Here is a 23986-nt window from a genome sequence, read left to right as displayed (position 1 = left end):
TTACTAGGATTTTTTGTTGTTTGTTTAGGGACTACAGAAAGTCAAGAAACAAAAATTTAAATTACTACTATATTGTCTGTCCATCCAATCTTTCTGAAAGATCCCATCATCCTTTAAATATGGATAGTGATGTTATTTACTCATATAATTCTAACAACTCCTGAGTATTATACAGATCAAGTGGTAATAACAACAAGCTCCAGTTTCTTAGAAGGTGATACTTCCTTTACAAGTTAAACATGGCATATGGCAGTAATCCTGGACCTTCAGTGAAGATTTATTTGTCATAATACTGCTAAGGATACTTTTCGTTTGTTTTTGAGACAAGGTCTCGCTCTATTGCCTAGACTGGAGTGCAGTGGTGCAATGCCAGCTCACTGCAGCCTCGACCTCTCAAGGCTCAAGCAATCTTCCCACCTCAGCCTCTCAAGTAGTTGGGATAATAGGCATGCACCATATGACTAATTTTTTTTTTTTTTTTTTTTTTTTTGGAGAGACGGATTTCCTGTGTTGCCCAGGCTGGTCTTGAACTCCTGGACTCAAACGATCCTCCTGTCTTGTCCTCGCAAAATGTTGAGATTACAGGCATAAGCCACCATGCCCAGCTGCTAAGGATATTTGAGGTGGACAAGGTTTTTGCAGAAGTTGATCTTACAATAGCAGGAATTGGTAGATGAGACAATTCAGCTAGGACTATACACTGCTACCTTCCCCACTAAAACCAGGACAAACAGAAAACAAGCTTATCTCCTAAGAGTAAAGGGAACCAAGAATCCAAAAGTAGTCACAGGGGTTGGCAAACATTTTCTGTAAAATGCCAGATAGTAAAATATGTTAGGCTTTTTGGTCAAATACAGTTTCTGGTGAGAGAGAGACAGAGAGAGAGAAGTGTGTGTTAGGCTTTTTGGTCAAATACAGTTTCTGGTGAGAGAGAGAGAGAGAGACAAGTGTGTGTTAGGCTTTTTGGTCAAATACAGTTTCTGGTGAGAGAGAGGTGTGTGTGTGTGTGTGTGTGAGAGAGAGAGAGAGAGAGAGAGAGAAGTGTGTGTATGTGTGTGTGTATTTTAAATAACTCTTTACAACGTAAAAACCATTTTTAGCTCAAAGACTACAAAAACAGGCTACGGGCCTGATTTGACCCAGACGTTATAGTTTCCTATCTCTGGTACAGACAACAAATTGGAATTAAGTGAGACAACATATGAGACTTTATTAAATACGGTGAATTTGGGACAAATGAAAGGTGAGATGAAGGCAAACTACTGTCAAGGGATGATCTAAGCCTGAACAACTCAGTGAATGTGAAGAGAAAACAATATTACATGTGAATATAGATGTTAACTGGAAAAGGAAGGAGAAAAGAAGGGAGCACAAGGAAGAAAAAAAAATCAAAATTTGTGAGCCATCTCAAGCCATCAAAAAAACTTCATTCTATTGTAGGAGGGAAGCTGGAAACAATGGCAGAGTAATTTTGTGTTAAGAATTAAAGTACTAGCTACAGTTAAGCATATAAATGACAATTAGAAGGGACAGAAGTTATGGTTATGTCAGCAGCCTCCAGTGAGGTAGGATATAAACTAAGTCTTTTCAAGCTGAAGAAATACATACACATTCAACCCATTTAAGTGAAGACACACATTTAAGTCCACAAAAGCAAACTTAACTACCTACTATATAACTTACTTTTTATTGAAAGTATCTTGCATTCATGATGGATGCTTTCTGGGTTTTACCACGTATTTTAATGTTAAATTATTTTTTACATGCAAGTAGTGTGAATAATTTTCTCCACATGGGAACACTAATTATAAAAAGATGACATCCCACATGGGTTAAGTGTCTTTTTAATTGAAAAGCTAACAAACTGTCCAGTTACATTTCTCCCAAAAAAACCACAAACTGGGTAGTAACTGAGTCTCTAGGCAATACATTTAAAATGAAGAGGATTAAAGATAAAATTAAAGAAAAAGAAAACAAGTCCTCAGATGCAATGAAGGGAGCCCTGCTACATACAGGCTAATCAATATAGTGGTACTCCTTGACTGCAGGGGGCTGGAAGACATCCTAGTAACTCCACTCAGAACATTTACTTCAAGAAGCCTTTTTCCAGTTTCCAACTCATGAATAAAGATAATATTTTGTTAATTCTATTCCAGAAAACTTTTTTGCAAGTTGTTTTATTTACAATGCCAACTTTTCAAAGGTCACTAAAGTTAACTGGACAATAAACTAGGCAGACATTGCTTTACAAAAAAGAGGGAAAGCCCAAAATGCCACTTATAGAGAACCCACAGTTCAGTTTTATTCAGAGCAAAGAAAAAAGAAACTTTCGATCATACTAGAAGAAACTCGGCCATAGGTTTGGAATCTGTACTCAAACTACACATGCAATGAGGACAATATTCTGCTAATACAATTGACTTGCTGCTGCATTTGTCTACTGTTTGTCTAATATTAACAATTATAAACAGAGCAGTGCAACTAGTATTTGGAACAATCCTTACAGTGTTACAGTGTCAGGCACATTTCACTTCTCTTCACACCACTGGTTCTCTTTGCGTACCTAAAAGAGATGGATATAGGGAAATACCTTAACTTGAGTAGTCTTTCTAAGACTTATAAATACTACCTACTGATTCATCAATAGCCAGTGAGTTGAGTCAGAAGAACAGATGGAAAATTAGAACACCAGGTTAAGACTATATTTCCGGATTTCCTTTCTTTGCCTCCCATGGTTTTTATTCTGCCCTGCTGAAATTATCAACAAAGCAAAGGCAATGGACAATTTACTAAAGTTGACAGAGCAAATTCAGTTAATTCATTCACATTATTTCAGTCTGTAGTCATGTCAACGAAATCATTCTGATCTATTCTTTCATTTCCTCCCCTCATTAAGTTGCTCTAAAGTACCCTAGCACACACGTCTCTCTAGGGCCTGCTTTTCTGAAGTCAGATATGTATGGTCTATACAGAAAGTTGCAGGTGCCAAAACTAGTAACTGTTAATACGTTAACAAGAGCTCTTCTCATTGAAAACTAATTGTTCTTATGCTTAAAATGCAGTATCATCTAAGTGTTCAGATTCATAAAGACAGGACAGTAAGAGTATGTTTAAGACACATAAAGTACATATTATCCCTAAAGTATCAAGACTACTTGATACAGTCACCTCTTTTCCTGGCATGTTATAGGTGTTAGTCCCTTTTTAAGAGCATGTGATCAAAGACAAAACTGTGTGCTACATACCTGGGCTTCCTCCTCTTCAGTAAAGTCATTTTTGATATTGAAGGTCTTGCGAATCTCCTCAGGAGTTTTCCCCTTGATCATATTGGCAACAGTCTTGCATGTAACATCAAGCAAACCTTTGATGTCTAAGTAGTTTGCAGCCTGTAAAGAGACAGTTGTTTTCCTTAAAGCATACTTGATGTGTTAAACTAAATCCAAGTTAATGACTGACACTCCATATCTAATAAAGCTTAAAATGCTAATTTTAAGAAATTAAAGGGAGAAGAATAAATCACTCATAAGTTCTTCTGTGAAAGACTTTTATGTGACCTTCTTTGTTATACCTCTATAATGCTGAATCCTCTGCTTCCTTAACCAAACTATACTAGCTCAAATGTGAAATAATGGCCACTACTGTTGTGTATGTGTGTACACATGCACACAAATGCCACATCAGGTCTTGGCAAAAATATTTGTCCACACTTAAAGAGTTCAAATGTAAGCAGTTATAGCACTACACTTTATTGATCTCATTTTAAAAAACAGGTTTTGGTTTCACTGACTTTATTGTTTACCTGTTTCCTATTTCATTGATTTCTGCCCTTTAATATTCTCATTCTTCTGTTTACTTTGTATTTAATTTCATCTTTTACTAGTTTCTTAAGGTGGACGCTTAGATCACCGATTTGAAACTTTTCTTCTTTTCTAATAATATAGGTATTTCATTCCATCAATTTCCCTCTAAGTACTTCTTTAGCTGCATCTCACAGATTTTTCATGTGTTTTACTTCCACTCAGCTCAAAATACTTTATTTCTTCTCTGACCCATAGGTTACTTGCAAATGTGTTAGTTTAAAAGTAGTTGCAGATTCTTCCAGATACCTTTCTGTTTGTGATTTCTAATTCCATTGCAGTCAGAAGACATACTTTGTATGACCTGAATCCTTTTAGGATAAAGACTTTTTTTTTTAAAGACACCATCTCACTCTGTCACCCAGGCTGGAATTCAGTGGCGTGATTTCGGCTCACTGCAATCTCTACCTCCCAGGTTCAGCCGATTCTCTTGCCTCAGTCTACCAAGTAGCTGGGATTACAGGTGGGTGCCACTTCACCCAGCTAATTTTTTTTTTTTTTTTTTTTTGAGACGGAGTCTCGCTCTGTCGCCCAGGCTGGAGGGCAGTGGTGCGATATCAGCTCACTGCAAGCTCCACCTCCCAGGTTCACGCCATTTTTCTTGCCTCGGCCTCCCGAGTAGCTGAGACTACAGGTGCCTGCCACCACGCCCGGCTAATTTTTTGTATTTTTAGTAGAGACGGGGTTTCACCATGTTAGCCAGGATGGTCTCGATTTCCTGACCTCATGATCCACCCACCTCGGCCTCCCAAAGTACTGGGATTACAGGCGTGAGCCACCATGCCTGGCCTAATTTTTGTATTTTTAGTAGAGATGGGGTTTCATCATGCTGGCCAGGCTGGTCTCGAACTCCTAGCCTCAAGTGATCCACCCGCCCTGCCCTCCCAAAGTGTTGGGATCGCAGGCATGAGCCACCGTGCCCGGCTGAGACTTGTTTTATGGCCCAGAACATGATCTATCTTGGTAATATACACTTGAAAAGAATATGTATTCTGCTATCATTACATATAATGTTTTAGGCCTGGCACGGTGGCTCATGCCTGTAATCTCAACACTTTTGGGAGGCCTAGGCAGGTGGATCACCTGAGGTCAGGAGTTCAAGACCATCCTGGCCAACATGGTGAAACCCCATCTCTACTAAAAATACAAAAACTTAGCTGGGTGTGGTGGCTCATGCCTGTAATCTCAGCTACTCAGGAGGCTGAGGCAGGAGAATCGCTTGAACCTGGGAGGTGGAGGTTGCAGTGAGCCAAAATCATGCCACCGCACCCCAGCCTGTGTGACAAGAGTGAAACTCTGTCTCAAAAATATATATATATATAATATTTTATAAATGTCCATTAAGACAATTTGGTCAATAGTGTTATATCAAGTTATCCTGATTTCTGTCTAGTTATATTAATTGAGAGAGGTGCTGAAATCTCTATGATTGTCACTTTGTGGACTTCGAGTTCTACTGGGTTTTGTTTCACTTCTTGGAAGTTCTGCTTCTACGTAGATAAACATTTATAAATTGTTATGTCTTTTTAAAAAACTGATCCCCTTATCAATATGAAATAATCCTCTTTAACCCTAGTAATATTCTTTGCCTCCAAACCTATTTTAATATAGTCACTCCAGCTTTCTTTTGATTCGTGTTAGTATACTGTATCTTCTTCCATTCTTTAAACCTAGTTGTGTCTATATATTTCAAGTGGGTTTCTTACAGACAGCATAGCTAAGCTTGCTTTTCTGATCTGGTAATTTCTGCCTTTTAACTGTGTTTAGACCATTTACATTTAGTGTGTTACTGACATGTGGATTTAAATATGGCGTTACATTTGAATTTGGAGAGTATTAAAATTCAGTGTCAATGAAGTTAGCAAATTTTAAATCTATAAGAAGTGTTTAAAGGCTCTGAGCTATCTCACACGTTAAAAACTTACCAGAATGAGTTCAAAAAGTGTTCCTTGGTCAACTTTCAGGAATTCTTGGTCCCAAACAGGGATATCATCTGTTCGCTTTTCTTTGTTCTCATCATCTTCAGGAGGAGGAGGGTCATCCTTGTGGTGGGTGCACCACTGAATGACCTACAACAACAAAAGTTCATTCCTCTGTGGCACTTTGTCACAAGGTACTCATTCCACTGCTGGGACAACTTTTCCCTATACTGGAATAATAACTAGCTAGAGGTTGACTTGAGCCATTAACAGCCAAGCTTGAAAAACAAAAACGAAGCTTGACGAATCGTTATAACCCTAGAAGGGAGAAGATCTTATTAGATAAAGGTAAGCCATGCGGACAAAGTACTGTACTTGACTATATTAAAAAGCTTCTACGCAAAAAGAAAAGTTAGACAGGACAATGACTGGAAGATACCTGCAATATGTACAACAATGATTAGCTGAAAGAATATAAAACCTTTCAAAACTCATTATAGAGAAATGGGTTAATGATACGTACAGCCAATAAATGAAATCTGAATAGCCAAACATAAGGAACGCTCAACTTTACTAGAAGCAAACTAACACTACAGATACTTCTCCAGATTGAAAAAAATCAAGAAACTGATACTAATTGTGGGGCAATAGTGGAAATGAAACACAAACTCTTCTAGAGAGTATAAATTGGTATAACCCCTTTGAAAGCTAATCCAGCACTCCTCAGAAAAGCTGAATATGTACATATATTGTAACCAAGAAATCCCAAATACCTCAGACACATGTGTAAGATTATTTGGTGTAGGAACGAAGCAGGAAAAGCCCCCAAATTCCCTTAATAGGAGAATAATTACTTCATAAAGTTTCAGGAAGCTGATTACCTAGACTATACATAGCAGTGTAAAGACCAAAATCAATACTGAAAGTGTTTTCAGTTGTACAATCTAGGCCGTGGCTACATGGCTGTCTACTGTGTAATTCTTTCAATTTTTCTGTATGGCTAAAACTTTTTCATAGCAAAACGCTGGAGGAATAAACAATGCTGAGAGAAAATGGCAGAGCCAAGAAATTATATTGCCAGGATACAAAAAAAAAAGAAAGAACAATTTCAATAAGGAAAAGCCAAGCAAAGGGTTGTTTTTGAGACAAGGTCTCACTGTGTCACCCAGGCTGGAATGCAGTGCCACGATCATGGCTCACTCGACCTCCTGTGCTTAAGCGATCCTCCCACCTCAGCCTCCCGAGTAGCTGGAACTACAGGTGCATGCCACCATGCCTGGCTCATTTTTGTATTTTGTTTTTGTAGAGATAAGGTTTCATCATGTTGCAAACTCCTGAACTCAAGCAATTCACCCACCTTGCCCTCCCAAAGTGTTGGGATTACAGCTATGAGCCACCGTGCCTGGCCAGCAAAAGGTGTTTGTTTTTGTTTTAATTTTGAGACGGAGTTTCACTCTTGTTGCCCAGGCTGGAGTGCAATGGCGCTATCTTGGCTCACTGCAACCTCCACCTCCTGGGTTCAAGCGATTCTCCTGCCTCAGCCTCCTGAGTAGCTGGGATTATAGGTGCCTGCCACAACGCCCAGCTAATTTTATTTTTAGTTGGCCAGGCTGGTCTCAAACTCCTGACCTCAGATGATCCACCTGCCTCAGCTTCCCAAAGTGCTGGGATTACAGGCGTGAGCCATCGCACCCGGCTAAGGGTTTTTAATGAAATAAATAATAGCTTCTTAAGAAGTATTCCAACTATATAAGAAAATAAAAAAATGTCAATTAATATTTGCTTATCCAGGCATTTTAAAAACTCTAAACCTGGGCACAGTGGTTCATACTTGTAATCTCAGCACTTTGGAAAGCTGAGGCAGGACTGCTTAAGGCCAGAAGTTCAAGACTAGCCTGGGCAATACAGAGAGACCCCGTCTCTATAAAAAATGATGATAATAATAATAATAGGCTGGGTACTGTGGCTCACACCTGTAATCCTAGCACTTTGGGAGGCCGAGGTGGGTGACTTACTTGAGCCCAGAAGTTCGAGACCAGCCTGGGTAACATGGTGAAACCCTGTCTCTGTGAAAAATACAAAAATGAGATAGGACTGGTGGTGCACACCTATGGTCCCAGCTACTCAGAAGGTTGAGACAAGAGAATCACTTGAGCCCAGGAGGTTGAGGCTGTAGTGAGCCATGATCATGCCACTACACTCCAGCCTGAGCAAGAGAGTGAGATTCTGTCAAAAAAAAAAAAAAAAATCACCACCACTACTAACAAAAAATAAAAATTTAAAAATAAAAAACTCTTAAAAGGATATGTAAGAAACTAATGCCTAGGTTCACAACGGGTAGTACCAGCAAAAAAGAAAAACAAAAAAATGCCACATTACTTTGTGGGGGGAGCAGTTTCCAATCAGATAAGACACAGGGAAAGGAGATTTTATTGTACACTTTCATAGTTTTGGCATCATGTAATTATCCTTCAAAATATGATATATATTCAATACAAATAGGCTTAAAAAAAAAAAAAAACTTCTTGGCTGGGTATGGTGGCTCACACCTATAATCCCAGCACTCTGGGAGGCCAAAGGAGACAGATCGCTTGAGCCCAGGAGTTCCAGACCAGCCTGGGCAACATGGTGAAACTCCATCTCTACAAAAAATACAAAAATTAGCCAAGTGTGGTGGCATGTGCCTGTAGTTCCAGCTACTCGGGAGGCTGAGGTAAGAAGATCACCTGAACCTGCGAGGTAGAAGGTGCAGTGACCCATGACTGCACCACTGCACTCTAGCCTAGGCAACACAGTGAGGCCCTATCTCAAACAAACCAAAAAAACAAAAAAAAACCCCAAAAACCAAACACTTCTCATTCTCAGAAGTGGCCCTACATCACCCAACCCTTTAACTCTAACCTTATCTACCTCCTTCTTGCTCTAGCTTCCATTAAACTCCTTGCCTTTCCTAAAAAAGCAGGGCATGCTCTTGTCTTAAGGTCACTGTACTTGCTCCCAAATCCCAGAATTCTTTTCCCCCACATATTCATGTCTTTGTTTAAAAGATTATCTTCGGCCAGGCACAGTGACTCACGCCTGTAATCCCAGCACTTTGAGAGGGTGAGGCGGGCGGATCACCTGAGGTCCGGAGTTCGAGACCAGCCTGGCCAACATGGTGAAACCCCATCTCTACTCAAAATACAAAAAATTAGCTGGGCGTGGTGGCACGCGCCTGTAATCCCAGCTACTGAGGCTGAAGCAGGAGAATTGCTTGAACCCCGGAGGCAGAGGCTGCAGTGAGCCAAAGTTGTGCCACTGTACTCCAGGCTGGGCAAGAGCAAAACCCCATCTCAAGGAAAAAAAAAAAAAAAAAAAAAAAAGATGATCTTCTCAGTAAGACATCTCCTGACCATCTTTATTTTAAAAACAGCTAACTGTTCACCTACTCACCCCTTTAAATTCCCCATTCCCTTCTTTATTCTCCATAGTTTTTCCATTTGATGTATTTCTTATGTTGCATGTTTCCCCACCCCTTCAGGTCGTAAACTCCATAAGGGCAGAGATTTTGTCTCTTTGGTTCACTGCTATACCCCCCAGCTTTTGGATGGCATTTTGAATGTACCTGGCATTTGACTACAAGCAAAGATCCTTTCAGAAACATTTTTCATTAGTATAAAATAGAATATGTTAATTGCAAGACATATTCAGAAGTCGTAAAGAATGAGATCTAACTAGATAAAGCCTCTAAATCGTAACATGAATTAACATAAGCAAACTGGTAGAAACTTTTAAAGAGTTCCTGTAAAAAGCCTATTAGATAATACCACTGAATTGTCACTTAAAAATGGTTAAGGTGGTAAATTTTGTTATGTGTATTTTACCACAATTTTTTAAGCCCATTAGACAACATCATGGATGAACCTTAAAAATATTATGCTAAGTGAAATAAGCCAGATACAAAAGGACTAATATTGTATGATTCCATATATTATGTGCCCAGGACAGCTAAATTCAGATACAGAAGGTAGAATAGTGTTTACCTAGGGGAATTTTTTTTTGAGGGGGGAGGGTGTACCGAAATAGGAAGTTACAGTTTAATGGGTACAGAATTTCAGTGTGGGATGATAAAGTTCTGAAAATGCTTAGTGGTGATAGCTGCACAACACTGTGAATGTAATTAATGTCACTGAATGGTGCACTTTCAAAAAGTGAAAATGATCAATGTTATGTATATTTTATCACTGTTTTTCTAAGACCATTAGGAAAATAGAGAAATGAAAACAGACAATGCAGAAAATGTAAACGGCCAGTAACACATGTGAAAACATTCACACTTTGGGAGGCCAAAGGAGGCAGATCACCTGAGGTAAGGAGTTCAAGACCAGCATGGCCAACATGGTGAAACCCCTGTCTCTACAAAAATATTAATTAGCTGGGCATGGTAGCAGGTGCCTGTAATCCTAGCTACTCGAGAGGATGAGGCGGGAGAATCGCTTGAACCCAAGAGGCAGAGGTTGCAGTGAGCTGAGATTGTGCCACTGCACTCCAGCCCGGGCGACGGAGTGTCTTAAAAAAAAAAAAAAAAAAAAAAAATGCCAGGTGCAGTGGCTCATGCCTGTAATCCCAGCACTTTGGGAGGCCAAGGTGGGCAGATCACAAGGTCGGGAATTCAAGACCAGCCTGACCAACATGGTGTGAAACCCCATCTCTACTAAAAAATACAAAAATTAGTCAGGCATGGTGGCGAGTGCCTGTAATCCCAGCTACTTGGGAGGCTGAGGCAGGAGAATTGCTTGAACCCAGAAGGTGGAGGCTGCAGTGAGCCGAGATTGTGCTACTGCTCTCCAGCCTGGGCAACAGAGTGAGATCAAAAAACAAACACACACAAAAAAATTCAGGTTAGCCGGGCATGGTGGCTCCACCTGTAATCCCAGCACTTTGGGAGGCCAAGGCAGGGAGATTGCCTGAGGTCAGGAGTTGGAGACCAGCCTGGCCAACATGGTGAAAACCTGTCTAATATAAAAATTAGCCAGTGTGGTGGTGGGCGTCTGTAATCCCAGCTATTCGGGAGGCTGAAGCAGGGAAAATTACTTGAACCCAGAAGGCAGAGGCTGCAGTGAGCTGAGATCACACCACTGCACTCCAGCCTGGGCGACAGGGCGAGACTACATCTCAAAAAAAAAAAAAAAAAAAAAAAAAAAAAAGATGCTATGTATTAACTAACATAGACATATCACCTTTCATTTTGTTATATGGAAAAAAACCCATAGAAATGTATAGTTTGCTACCTTAAGAATGAGGAAAAATGCTGGGTGCAGTGGCTCACGCCTGTAATCCCAGCACTTTGGGAGGCCAAGGTGGGCAGATCATGAGGTCAAGAGATCAAAACCATCCTGGCCAACATGGTGAAACCCTGTCTCTACTAAAAATACAAAAATTAGCTGGGCGTGGTGCTGTGTGCCTGTAGTCCCAGCTACTCAGGGGGCTGAGACAGGAGAATCACTTGAACCCAGGAGGCAGAGGTTGCAGTGAGCCGAGATCACGCCACTACCCTCCAACTTGGCGACAGAGCAAGACTCTGGTCTCAAAAAAAAAAAAAAAAAGAATGTGGAAAAAAATATACTTACTTGTTAATACCTGTATTACAAAATACTAAAAGGATAAATTGCTACCTGCAAGGGGACTGGAATAGATAAGGACAGAAATGGGGAACAAAGTGTTACATATTCCTTTATTTTGACTTTAGCCATTTCAAAATTATAAATCTAAGAAAGACAGTCACGATTCAATTCCACCATGCTCTAGAAGTGGTATCTTTACAGAAGACTATTTAACAATATCTATCAAAATTTAGGTATATAAGCCAACCTGCGATCCAGATATTCTACATGTAGATCATCATTCCTAGAGAAGTGTTTGCATAGGTAGACACAGTACAGATGCCCAATAAATGACAATAGTCAACTGTGGCAAGAAAGCAGACAGAACTTTTTTCTGTATATTTTAAGAACATAGAAACATCACTCAAGTAAGTGTTTAAGAACATTCAAATTTAAATGTAATTTTAAGCAGTAAATTATAAAATTCTAACATAGATTGTTGAATTACTTAATCAATTAGTGTTATATATTAAGCAGAATAAACGTAAACTCTCCAAAGACCTTACCTTTTTTAATATTGCTGCATTCACATTTGGTAGAGGAACTGGGTCATCATCTCCCTCATCATCCATTCCCAAATCTAAGAAAACCAGAAGAAAGTTTCTATTTCCTAATTCCATTATAATACTTATACCAACCAGGCTATGTCTCAAAACATACGAGTCAGCCCCCCATATCCATGAGTTCTACATCTGTGGATTCAACCAACCCCAGTTGAACATATCGGAAAAAAAAAAATGGATGGCTGTGTCTGCACTAAACATGTAGACCTGTTTCCCTGTCATTACTCCCTAAACAATACAGTATAAAAACCATTTGCATAGCATTTACACTGTATTCGGTATTGTAAGTAATCTAGAGAGGGTTTTTTTGTGTGTGTGTGTGTGTGTGACAGAGTCTTGCTCTGTTGCCCAGGCTGGAGTGCAGTGGCGCAATCTCTGCTCACTGCAAGCTCTGCCTCCCGGGTTCACACCATTCTCCTGCCTCAGCCTCCCAAGTAGCTGGGACTACAGGCGCCCGCCACCACATCTGGCTAATTTTTTGTATTTTTTAGTAGAGACGGAGTTTCACCATGTTAGCCAGGATGGTCTCAATCTCCTGATCTTGTGATCGCCCGCCTCAGCCTCCCAAAGTGCTTGGATTACAGGCGTGAGCCACCGCGCTCAGCCATCTAGAGAGGATTTTAAGTATACAAGGTGATGTGCATATGTTATATGCCAATACTACACTGTTTTATTATAAGGGACTTGAGTATTGGTGGATTTTGGTATCCACAGGGGTGTCCTGAAACCAGTCCCCCATGGATACCAAGGGACGACTGTAACTTATAAGACATGTCTGAAAGAATATAAAAAGGACTTTACTTAGAACAGCTCTCTTAGGAGCATTTAAAAATTAGTGGCTCCTAACGATGGAGTCCACGAAACCACCCAAAACTATATAAACTTGTGTGAGTACACAAATAAAGGAATATTACATAAAAGAAGTTCTTAATTGGCAGGAAAAGTGATTTAGTAAGTTGGGCTTGAATGACTGGGTAGCCATCTGAAAAAATTAAAGATGGACCTTTTCCTTACCCTTTATATCAAATTCTCCAGATGAACTGTATTTTAAAAAGTAAAATAATGAAAACTATTACAGGTATTAAAATCTCAATCTATTCAAATCTGAAACCCACAGATGTGTATACATATACACACTAAAAATACTAAAAATACACACACACATACACACACACACACAGGCACAAAACAAATCATGCAGCCACTGACAAAAACAAGGCAGGGAGCTCCAAACATAATGGTATGATCTTAAGATTGAAGTTTTTAAACTAGGTTAAAAAAGAAAATTACCCGAATAAAAATAGAAATACACTTTTTTCCAACAGGATATACGAGGAACAGTTAACAATATTATGTGTAACGAAGTTAAATAACATAGGTTAAGGGACACAATTATGGGGCTATCAATAATCCAGGCACATGATGATAGCCTGGACAAGGTTTGTAGCTAAGGAGGTGGTAAGAAGTGACCTAATTCCGTCTGCATTTTGAAGGTAGAGACAATAGAATTTGCCAACAGATGGCAAGTAGAATGTGAAGAGTCAGGGTACACTAGGGTTTATGGCATGAAAAGGATGAAGTTGCCACCAATTGATAAGGGGAAGGCTGTCAGAGGAACTATTATTTTTAGGAAGAGAGGATCAAGAGCTCTGGTTTTCATAAATGTAAAATATTAGATATCCAAAGGCAGTTGTATATTCAAGTCCAGAAATCAAGAGAAGAAATCAGAACTGTAGGTAAGTTTGGGAACTGCTGTATAGTTAGTTTATAATGCTATGAGACTATGATCAAGCAAATGGATGTGAATAGATATATTGAAGAGGTCCAAGGATGAAGCCCTGGGGAACTGCAGGCTTTAAAGACTGGAAGACAGAAGAGTGTAAGTTAAGTAGTAAGTGGAATTTTGGGAACCAAGTGAAGAGGGGAATAATCAAGCATCAAATGATGTCAACAGGTCTAGATAAAAACTGAAAACAGACAATGCACTTGATGACATGGGGTTCACTGAGCTTTATAAGCAGTTCCAGTGGAGTGGTAAAGATGAGAGTAGATTCAAAAATAATTCATGTTCTCTTGCATGGATGGATTCACTCATCTCCCCTCTCTTCTCCCTCCCACCAGTGCCTATCCCTGATCCTATCTCAGCTTAGAGTGAAACTGTAAAATGACAATGTCTCATGTAAAGCTCTATGTGGAACAAGTCGCTTATGTCTTTCCTGAACAAGTATGAAATCTTTTTAATCAGGTGAGAGAAAGCAGTTATAAAACGTAAAATACTTTTATCTTGAGAACTAAGATATTAGAGGAAACATACAGAAGACCAGCTTGTTTAGATCCAAATGTAATTTGGAACGAGGCTTAACTCACATTAAAAATAAGGCTTTGGCCAAGTGCAGTGGCTCACGCATGTAATCCCAGCACTTTGGGAGGCCGAGGCAGGCAGATCACCTGAGGTCAGGAGTTCGAGACCAGCCTGGCTAACATGGTGAAACCCCATTTCTACTAAAAATGCAAAAAAATTGGCCAGGCATGGTGGCTCACGCCTGTAATCCCAGCACTTTGGGAGGCAGATTCAGACGGATCATGAGGTCAGGAGTTCGAGACCAGCCTGACCAACATGGTAAAAATCCGTCTCTACTAAAAATACAAAAAACTAACCGGGTGTGGTGGCACACGCCTGTAGTCCCAGCTACTCAGGAGGCTAAGGTTGCAGTGAGCCGAGATTGTGCCACTGCACTCCAGCCTGGGTGACAGAGTGAGACTCCATCTCAGAAAAAAAAAAAAAAAAAAAAAAATTAGCTGGGTGTGGTGGTGCATGCCTGTAATCCCAGCTACTTGGGAGGCTGAGGCAGGAGAATTGCTTGAACCCAGGAGGCAGAGATTGCAGTGAGCCGAGATTGCGCCACTGCACTCCAGCCTGGGCAACAAGAGTGAAACTCCATCTCAAAAAATAAAATAAAAAAAAGGCTTTTATGACTGTAAAGGATCATAAAGCTAATTTTTTATTTTTTGTAAAGACAGGGTCTTACTATATTGTCCAGGCTGGTTTTGAACTCCTGGGCTCAAGCAATCCTCTTTAAATCCTCTAGCATTTAAACTAAGGATATACAATATTTTTTGCTTTCAGACTAAATGCACAAGTAGCAACAGTCATTCCTTTAAGCTATTTAGTTTCAGGGACTTCTGAAAGACACTTGTATCCTGATACTGTACCCTGGACCTGAACTAATCATCCAATCCACATGTAAATGTGCCAAGAGTCTCACTTCTGATTGTCCTGTGGATTAAAAGGCTTTATTTTTGTTTTCTAAGTCACATAAAACCCACAACCAGAGATACTGCAGATGGAAAACAAGAAAAGCAGAAAGTTGCCAAATTCAAAAGACTCCAGTCCTCAAGAGGCTAGAAGCTTATGTAAGCCATTGGTACTTAAGATAAAACCATTCACTTCTGATTCCTAAAGGCAATGGAGTAAAAGAATAATTTAATTGTTGCTAACTGCCTATCGGTCCACTTACTTCAGCAATCAAAGCTGGCATGGTAAGTCTTCAAGATGCCCTATGTTCTTAAAATTGGCAAATGCTTCTTTGAGGCAGCACAGAACAGATTAGTGCGTCAGGCACCAAGATAAAATAAAGAACACTTTCAATGCCAAAGCAAGTATTTAGGCAGCAATTTGGGTATCAGTTTCTACATCTTCTGGATAAAACCTTACTCACCTGCCTTTTAGGGACACTTGGATTGCTTTCAGTTTTTTTTAATAAGCATAACATACTTCTTCATTCAACAAGTACTTGATGAACAGTGACTGTGGGATGTACCAAGGAGTTTACAACTTAATAGAAGTTATCTTAAGTTACCAGAATACAGGACTTTAAGGGCCACCATGATTGGTACCAATTACTAAAGAGAATTCTAAGCCTTTATCAGAAAACAGAAGTCACCCACTTAGAAAACAAAACGGAAGACACATCCTCTGCAATTCAGCTTCTGCCTCTACCACACCTAAGTATCTGCTGCTAGAAGTCCTCTAACTTATTAACTATGAAATTCTAAGGATCAGTCTACAGTATATATATCTGGCAATCACTCTAGTCACCTAGAAATGTCCCCTTTTCCCTTGGCTTCCAAAAATCCTACTCTACTAATTCTCTACTACTGACTTCTATACTCTTAGCACCCCAGCCCCAACATCATCGTCTTCCAGAGTTAAACTCCCATAACCCAATATATAAAACAAGCCTACTTATCTCTAGCAGTCTAACTCTGGGGCCAATATCCACAAACTCAATCACCTAGTAGACTGCTACTAGTAGATCTTCTGAAGGAATCTCAAACATGGTTTAAACTCAAAGTCGTTTTCTTCTCCATTCCTCTCAAACCCATTTTCAGCTCTACCAACTACAATACCACAATTCCAACCTACCCCAACTAAAAACCATATTTTTACTTTCCCTAGCACACCCTGTCTACTTTACTTCAGAATGATCTCCCAAAACATTCTAATTTTACTAGAGTTGAAGTATCACCTCGGCCGGGCTTAGTGGCTCACGCCTATAATTCCAGCACTCTGGGAGGCTGAGGTGGGCGGATCACCTGAGGTTGGGAGTTTGAGACCAGCCTGACCAACGTGGAGAAACCTCGTCTCTACTAAAAATACAAAATTTGCCTGGCATGGTGGCACATGCCTGTAATCCCAGCTACTTGGGAGGCAGAGGCAGAAGTGCTTGAACCCGGGAGGCAGAGGTGGCAGTGAGCTGAGATCGTACCACTGCACCCCAGGCTGGGCAACAAGAGCAAAACTCAGTCTCAAAAAAACGAATAAATAAAAGAAATATCCTCACCAGTACTACATACTGCAATCTCTTCAAGACTGAAGAATAACACTAGCCAAGACGTTCCCACAGCGCCACTTGGTGTGCAACTTTATTAATGCACTAATTACCCCATGTGACAAGTTTGCCTTGTTTGTGTCTGACTTCCCTTCTAGTTTATAAATTCTTCAAGGGCAAAGGCCATGTCTCACTTACCTTCTTTTCACCAGCACCAAAGCTTGGCACATAACCCTTCTCTTTGTTTAAGTATTTATAACCTACTGATCTTCCCTACATAAAAAACCTCTGACATTTAAGTACTAAAGAACACTCAATACTACTAAGTTTTTTTCATCAATTCCAGACACTGATTTGTATCACCCCACTGGTAATACTAAAAAGAGATCCACATTAACTAGTGAAAGTTTCAAGACCTGTTTTCTAACTCACTTCCTTATGCTGCATATATACTTTGCAGCAGTTTCAGAGGAATGACAAAACAGACAAAAGAGAAAGCTTGTTTAAAAAAAAAAAAAAAAATTCTGCCTGGCACAGTGGCTCATGCCTGTAATGTGGCTCTTCCCAGTACTTTAGGGTGCCAAGGTGGGAGGATGGCTTGAGTCCAAGAGAACGAGAACAGCCAGGGTAACACAGGGAGATCCCATCTCTATAAAAACATTTAGGCTGGGCATGGTGGCTCACACCTGTAATCCCAGCACTTTGGGAGGCTCAGGCGGGTGGATCACAAGGTCAGGATATCGAGACCAGCCTGACCAACATGGTGAAACCCCATCTCTACTAAAAAATACAAAAATTAGCCAGGCATGGTGGCATGCACCTGTAATCCCAGCTACTCGGGAGGCTAAGGCAGGAGAATCACTTGAACCCAGGAGGCAGAGGTTGCAGTGAGCTGAGATCACACCACTTGCACACCAGCCTGGGCAACAGAGCAAGACTCCCGTCTCAAAAAAAAAAAAAAAATTGAAAAATCAGCTGGGGCAGGGCACGGTGGCTCATGCCTGTGATCCCAGCACTTTCGGAGGCCGAGGCGGGCAGATCACCTGAGGTCAGGAGTCCGAGACCAGCCTGACCAACATGGAGAAACCCCATCTCTAATAAAAATACAAAATTAGCCGGGCTTGGTGGCACATGCCTCTAATTCCAGCTACTCGGGAGGCTGAGGCAGGAGAATCGCTTGAACCAGGCAGACGGAGGTTACAGTGAGCTGAGACTGCACCATCGCACTTCAGGCTGGGCAACAAGAGCAAAAAATCCATCTCAAAAAAAATCAGCTGGATGTGGTGGCACGTGCCTGTAGTCCCAGTTATTTGGGAGGCTGAGGTGGGAGGACTGATTGAGCCTGGAAGGTTGAGGCTGCAGTGAGCCGTGACTGCACCACTGCACTCCAGCCTGGGCAAGAGTGAGACTCTGTCTCAAATAAATCAATCAATAAATAAAATCTACACAGCAATCCACAGAGCTCACTCCCTCCACTGAAATAAGGTGTTCTATTCAGCCACCATTATAGGATGGTATCTCTTTTCCAAAGACTTTAATTTCTATCACTGGAACTTATGAATCCAAATTTACTTGAACAAAAATTAACCATTGCCTAAGGCTTGGCAATCACTTCAATGTTTATTACCTTATGATTTTATCCATTTAATAAGAGAACAACCCTCACTAATTCAGACAATACAGAAAGGATGACCTGTATCAGAAAAATGTAAGTTATAAAGAAAAAAATGTAAACTTTACCTCTTCATACTCTCAAGCACCTTATGACAGCCTGCTGCTCATATAAATTTGATATTCACAAACTATCTCAAATTACACATTTCCTCCCACCCAGGTTTTCCAATGAACTTACCTTCCAACATGGTCTTAATAGTCACAGATTGTTTGGCAATTTCCACATCAACTTCAAATATCTCTCCATCAGAACTCTGCAACTTAATTGAAGGCATCTAAAAAAAAAGTACATTAAATGTAAAATTTAAGAGAGTTCTACATGACATTTCATCAACTACAGTCCATCAGAAGGCTCTAACTTATTGACCACAAAGTTCTAAGGACCTACAATACATAACCCTGTAAAGCACTGTTGTAAGTAGTTATTCACAGGTTAGTCTCCAAGCATTTCTATTAAATTTTTTTCAAAGTATAACTACTAGGAACAGAAGCTTTTAAGGCCTGCCTTACTGAACTCACTATCGGTATAAATTTAATAAAATATACATATTTGTATTTGCTTTCTGCCTGCCTTTTGTCTCCCACTGAATACTGGACTCCATTTGAGCAGTTAACTGCCACAATTAACTACATGCAAACCTGAGGAAGGTCAGTCCAAAACAAACAAGGCTACCAAATAAGATAGAAATTTTCCCAACAGTGAGACCTACCTGTGAAGATGAGTTCAGATCCAAAGAGTAAATCAGAATATGCTCATTTATGTCTGAGGCAATGCAAGACCATATACACGAGAATAAAATGATTTAAAGATAAGCTGATGTGAGTACAATTCCCTAAATCCAGTTAGAAGCTTCATTTCAGAGCCCTTTTTATCTTTCAGTACTGACTGTCCAAGTGACCAACTTTGAGATCTCTTGGCAAGATCTCCATAATAATAACCTATTACTTGCTCTGAAAATGCATTTATTAACTCAGATTATGAGTCATTAGGAAAAAGATATAATCTTACATAAAAAGTTAAGCAATTAATTTCAAAGGTCTTGAATTCTGGCAAAAAAAAAAGGCATTTAAAATTAAAAGTCCAACAATTTTTTACCATCTTCAAATTCTTTTAAAAAGAAAACATACAAAAAAGGAAAACAACAATAACAAAAAGAATAGCAATACCTGGTACAGATTAATTCAAGGCCTCTTAAAATTCACATACAACTTTTAAAAGGCCCATGCTTCTCAAGTATTCATAATCCGGTGATGTCACTATCAACTTATGGCACCTCTGAAGTTTTCTAGGTGTGTTGTATTAAAAATCGCATATATTTTCCCAAAAGTGTATCATTTGGCATTTAAAACATGCATCACACCCATTTCATGTTCAAAGACTTATGACCCATTACATCGGTTAAAATATTCATTCAGCTTCTCTGAGACAATTGTCCCCAACCCCGAAGCAAACAGGTTGTTAGGCAAAGGAAGCAAAAAAGTAAAGCATGTTTTAAAACCAGCCACTGAAATATCCTACTCTCACTCATCCATGGTTGGAGAGAATCAGATTTCACTTTGCGATTCACAAACATGTCTGCTTCTCCATGTTGCTTAGCGCTTGCCAATAATGCAGTTGTCCCTGCTTAATGGAGAAGAACGCAGAGTAGAGGACCCTTCCTGTGACAAGACCACAATAAAAGGTATCTCCAAAAGAAAATATTTTAACGTGAGCCCAATTTTTAATTATAAAACATTTAAACATTTAATTTTTATATCAGATAGTACTGAAATGAACAGTGCAGAATCACAAGTCTAACAATGCAGTTGATTAAAATTACTCTAAAAGCAAGACGACCGTTTCATATTTCTTTCAAATAACTCAAGGTAAGTGCTTAGTCATAGTCAAGTTCGTGGATTGGGTTACTCTTAAGGGAGTTGAGATCTTACTAAATAGCAGGTGGGCAATCGGCTAATCTGTAATTCGATGCACTTGGTAATACTAAACTCAAAGATAAGTTTTAGTGTTACAGTAGAATAAAGTGCACAATTTTTAAGTAATAATGAACGAAATATTTATTTGAAATGCTTTCAAAACAATTCCATTCTAAAGAAAGAGGCCTAAAGGCTCCTGCACTTGTAAATAATTCTCCATGGCCAGTATAAAGTGGGTTCTATCACATCATAAAGGGAAAAAAAACCCTGCGTTTTAAGTGACCCGAAATTCTGACACTGCTTTTTAGACTGCACAGTGGAGGAGACGGTATTGTTCTACGACACAGATACATTCTATTGTCACGCTCTAATGGAAAAATGCATGTCCCTAAAACCCAAACGTGAAGTTTCCATTAAAAGTGAACCAAAGCAGGTGGACGTCCTATTTCTTTAAAAGCCAAACACCTCGAGTTAAGTTATACACAGCTAAGGCTCCTACAAGTCACACCACTCTGACGATGGTATCTGCTATCACAATAGTTATTTCAACGACTCCAAGTCATGGCAAAACAACGCTAAGAAATATTTAGAAGGAGCAGGCGGCTATGTGCAGAAAGTCGGCGACCGCACACGGTTAGCCAGGACCGACCGGTAGCTAGTGACGCCAGACACGGGGGAGAAAGGATAGGAGCCAAGAACCGGGCGGCCTCAGACCACCATCGCAGCTCTCCCTCCCGATCACAACAAAAGCCAGACACCGACACACGCCCACGCTCACGACAGCCAAGGGACCCCCATTCACAACCCCGCCGCCACCCCCGCCCTGGTCCCCGGGACAGCAGGCTTAAGGCCAAGAGAGGCCCCCGGCCGCAGCTTGGGCCTTGCAGCCGAGCTCCGCGCCGGCTGACGCTCGGCCGGTGCAGAGAAGGCCCAGCCTGGGGTTCGGCTCACACTTACGGAGCGCCGTGAGGACGCCCGGCCAGAGGAGGCCTCACTGAGTCGGGGGTGGGGCGGGTGAACGGGACCTGATAGTGTTTCCCGAAGAACGGGGTCGACAACGCGATCCACCGGGCCCGAAAGAAGGCCAGGCCCAGACACCGCCCGCCGCGGGCAGGCCCAAACCGCAGCGGTGTGGCTAGCCGGCACGCAATCCGGGCGCCACGACCCTTTCCAGCTCAGTGGACGGCTACTCACGGTGTTGGGTGTTAAGGAGATGGCAGGCGGGAGGCTGACGAGAGCTGGGAGGCGTCAGCAGAGGAAGAGAAAAGCGGAGAACGAAGCCACTAAGCGTCGCAACGCGAAGCGGCGTCTGCTTTATAGGAGAGGGCGCAGGCGCCGAGGACCCCGGGGCGCGCGGCGTCACACAACGGCTGGGCTGGCCGCCGAGATCGCCTGACGGCAGGCCGAGGACGGCGGGGAAGGCCCAGGCCAGGAGGCGGCAAGGAGCTGCCGGTGGCGGCTGGCCGGGGGGTCGGGGGGTCGGGGGGTCGGGGGGCTGGGGGGCCGGGAGAGCTTTCGCCTCTCCCCAGCTCTGAAAGCGCCGTCCTGTCTCGTCAACTGGGTGCCGAACCCCGACTGGCCCAGAAAGGTCTTTCAGGCAGGGGTGCCCTAAGCCGAGTGAAAGACCCCGGTTAAAAAGCCTGGAAAAAACAAAACGGGGCGTGTGTGTGCGCCTCTGTGTGTGTTCCTGGGAACAACAGAACGGGGCGTGTGTATGTGTGTGGTGTGTGTGTGTGTGTGTGTGTTCACTCCTGGGGGGCTGCGTGTGTGTGTACGCGCGTGTGTTCATTCCTGAGGTGTATGTGTGTGCGCGCGCGGGTGTGTGTGTTCATTCCTGGGGTGGGGGTGGGGGGGGTGCTTGTGTGTGTGTGTTTTACTACTGAACTGATAGAGCTTGTCCAGCCTCCATTCTCCACGGTAACCCTCCGAGGTGAAATAGTGTTAGCCTTTTCGCCTCTGCAGTGAGGGGACAGGTTCGGAACGGTTAAGTGGCAGAGCTAGGATTTCAACCTTACTCCACAATTAGGTGCTGTTAGCCCTTATTTCCTACTATTGACTTCTAAAGAGGCTTCCATGCCAAACATAGCCATCGTTACAGGGAAACCCCAAGTCTAGAGAGATGGCCTCCATCTAGCAGTAGGTACCCATTCCTTCACTAAACATGCTTTGAGCCCGACGTGCGAGGCGTGGTGCTGGGGATTCGGCCGTGAACCAGGCAGCCAGGGCCCGGCCTGGACAGAACTCTTCTCTAGGGTGCTCCCAGGAAGGCTTTGATAAGGTCGAAGGAATGAAGCCAGCTGTAAAGGAAAGGGAGTAGTCTGAAAGCCCCACCCTGCTCTGCTCGGGAACGTTACTCTCCCCATTCTAGGAGACTGGGCGCCGGGCTCACCTAGCCAACAGGCACGTGATGATATCCCTGACACCAGGGACAAAAGATACTTCCACACAGGGCCCCCTGAAGAAACCAGAGATGTACAGTGCCTCTGGGATGGGACTGGGCAGGAAGGCCAAGCAGCTCCTTGAGTTACCAGGTCTTTGTCTACAAGCCATGGTATCCAGTGTCTGCCAGGTGCCACAGCTGATGACAGAAGATGAAACGCCTGCAGCTCTCAGACATTTTCTCTGCAGCCCAGCCCTGCCCTCAGCAGCTCTAGCTTCAGGCCTCCTAGGCAGGGCCCACTGGTGCCCCTTTGCTCCCTGCCTATGGCATACAAGGTGGTACCTTATAAACTCTCCTTGAGCATTCTAAGCAGGACTGTGCAGTGTCAGGTCACACAGCTAGCCCGGGGACCCAGCACAGGGTCTGGCATAAAAGTAGGGATATGTTTTTCCAAATATGTCTGAGATCCCCCTTTATTAGAATAACCAAGAAATGCCTGCTTTTAAAACAGATTTCGGGGCCGGGCGTGGAGGCTCATGCCTGTAATCTCAGCACTTTGGGAGGCCGAGGTGGGCAGATCACTTGAACTCAGGAGTTTGAGACCAGCCTGGGCAACATGGTGAAACCCCGTCTCTACAAAAAAACAAAAATTAGCTGGGTGTGGTGGCCTGAGTGTGTAGTCCCAGCTACTCTGGAGGTTAAGGTGGGAGGATCACCTGAGCCCAGGAGGCAGAGGTTGCAGTGAGCCGAGATGGTGTCACTGCACTCCAGCCTGGGTGACAGAGTGAGACCCAGTCTCAAAAAAATAAAACAGCCGGGCGCGGTGGCTCACGCTTGTAATCCCAGCACTTTGGGAGGCCGAGGCGGGCGGATCACGAGGTCAGGAGATGGAGACCACGGTGAAACCCTGTCTCTACTAAAAATACAAAAAAATTAGCCCGGCGTGGTGGCGGGCTGAGGCAGGAGAATGGCGTGAATCCGGGAGGCGGAGCTTGCAGTGAGCCGAGATTGCGCCACTGCACTCCAGCCTGGGGGACAGAGCGAGACTCCGTCACAAAAATAAATAAATAAATAAATAAATAAATAAATAAATAAAACATATTTCATTTGCTTATATATGGTGCTATATATATAGATTATCTCAGGAAAGATACACAAGAAATTGGTCACCTCAGAGGAAGGGAACTAGGTCACTGAGGGACAGG

At 42.0% G+C, this 23986-nt stretch overlaps 1 protein-coding gene across 1 annotated transcript; it reads right to left on the bottom strand.

The window, feature by feature from the left end:
* Positions 1 to 1671: 1671 nt before the first annotated feature.
* On the bottom strand, positions 1672 to 21773 carry SKP1 (S-phase kinase associated protein 1). Its single transcript, XM_030829121.1, has 6 exons — positions 21596 to 21773; positions 18666 to 18762; positions 11925 to 11998; positions 5783 to 5926; positions 3246 to 3386; positions 1672 to 2563 (listed from the first exon to the last, which is right to left on the bottom strand). The coding sequence occupies exons 2-6, from the start codon at positions 18760 to 18762 to the stop codon at positions 2528 to 2530; spliced, it is 492 nt and encodes a 163-aa protein (XP_030684981.1). The 5' UTR covers positions 21596 to 21773; the 3' UTR covers positions 1672 to 2527.
* Positions 21774 to 23986: the final 2213 nt, after the last annotated feature.

The sequence above is a fragment of the Nomascus leucogenys genome, chromosome 2, assembly GCF_006542625.1.
Source record: "Nomascus leucogenys isolate Asia chromosome 2, Asia_NLE_v1, whole genome shotgun sequence".
NCBI classification, from domain to species: domain Eukaryota; kingdom Metazoa; phylum Chordata; class Mammalia; order Primates; family Hylobatidae; genus Nomascus; species Nomascus leucogenys.
The sequence above is the reverse complement of the archived record's forward strand: the minus strand, read 5'-3'. Positions and strand labels throughout refer to the sequence as shown.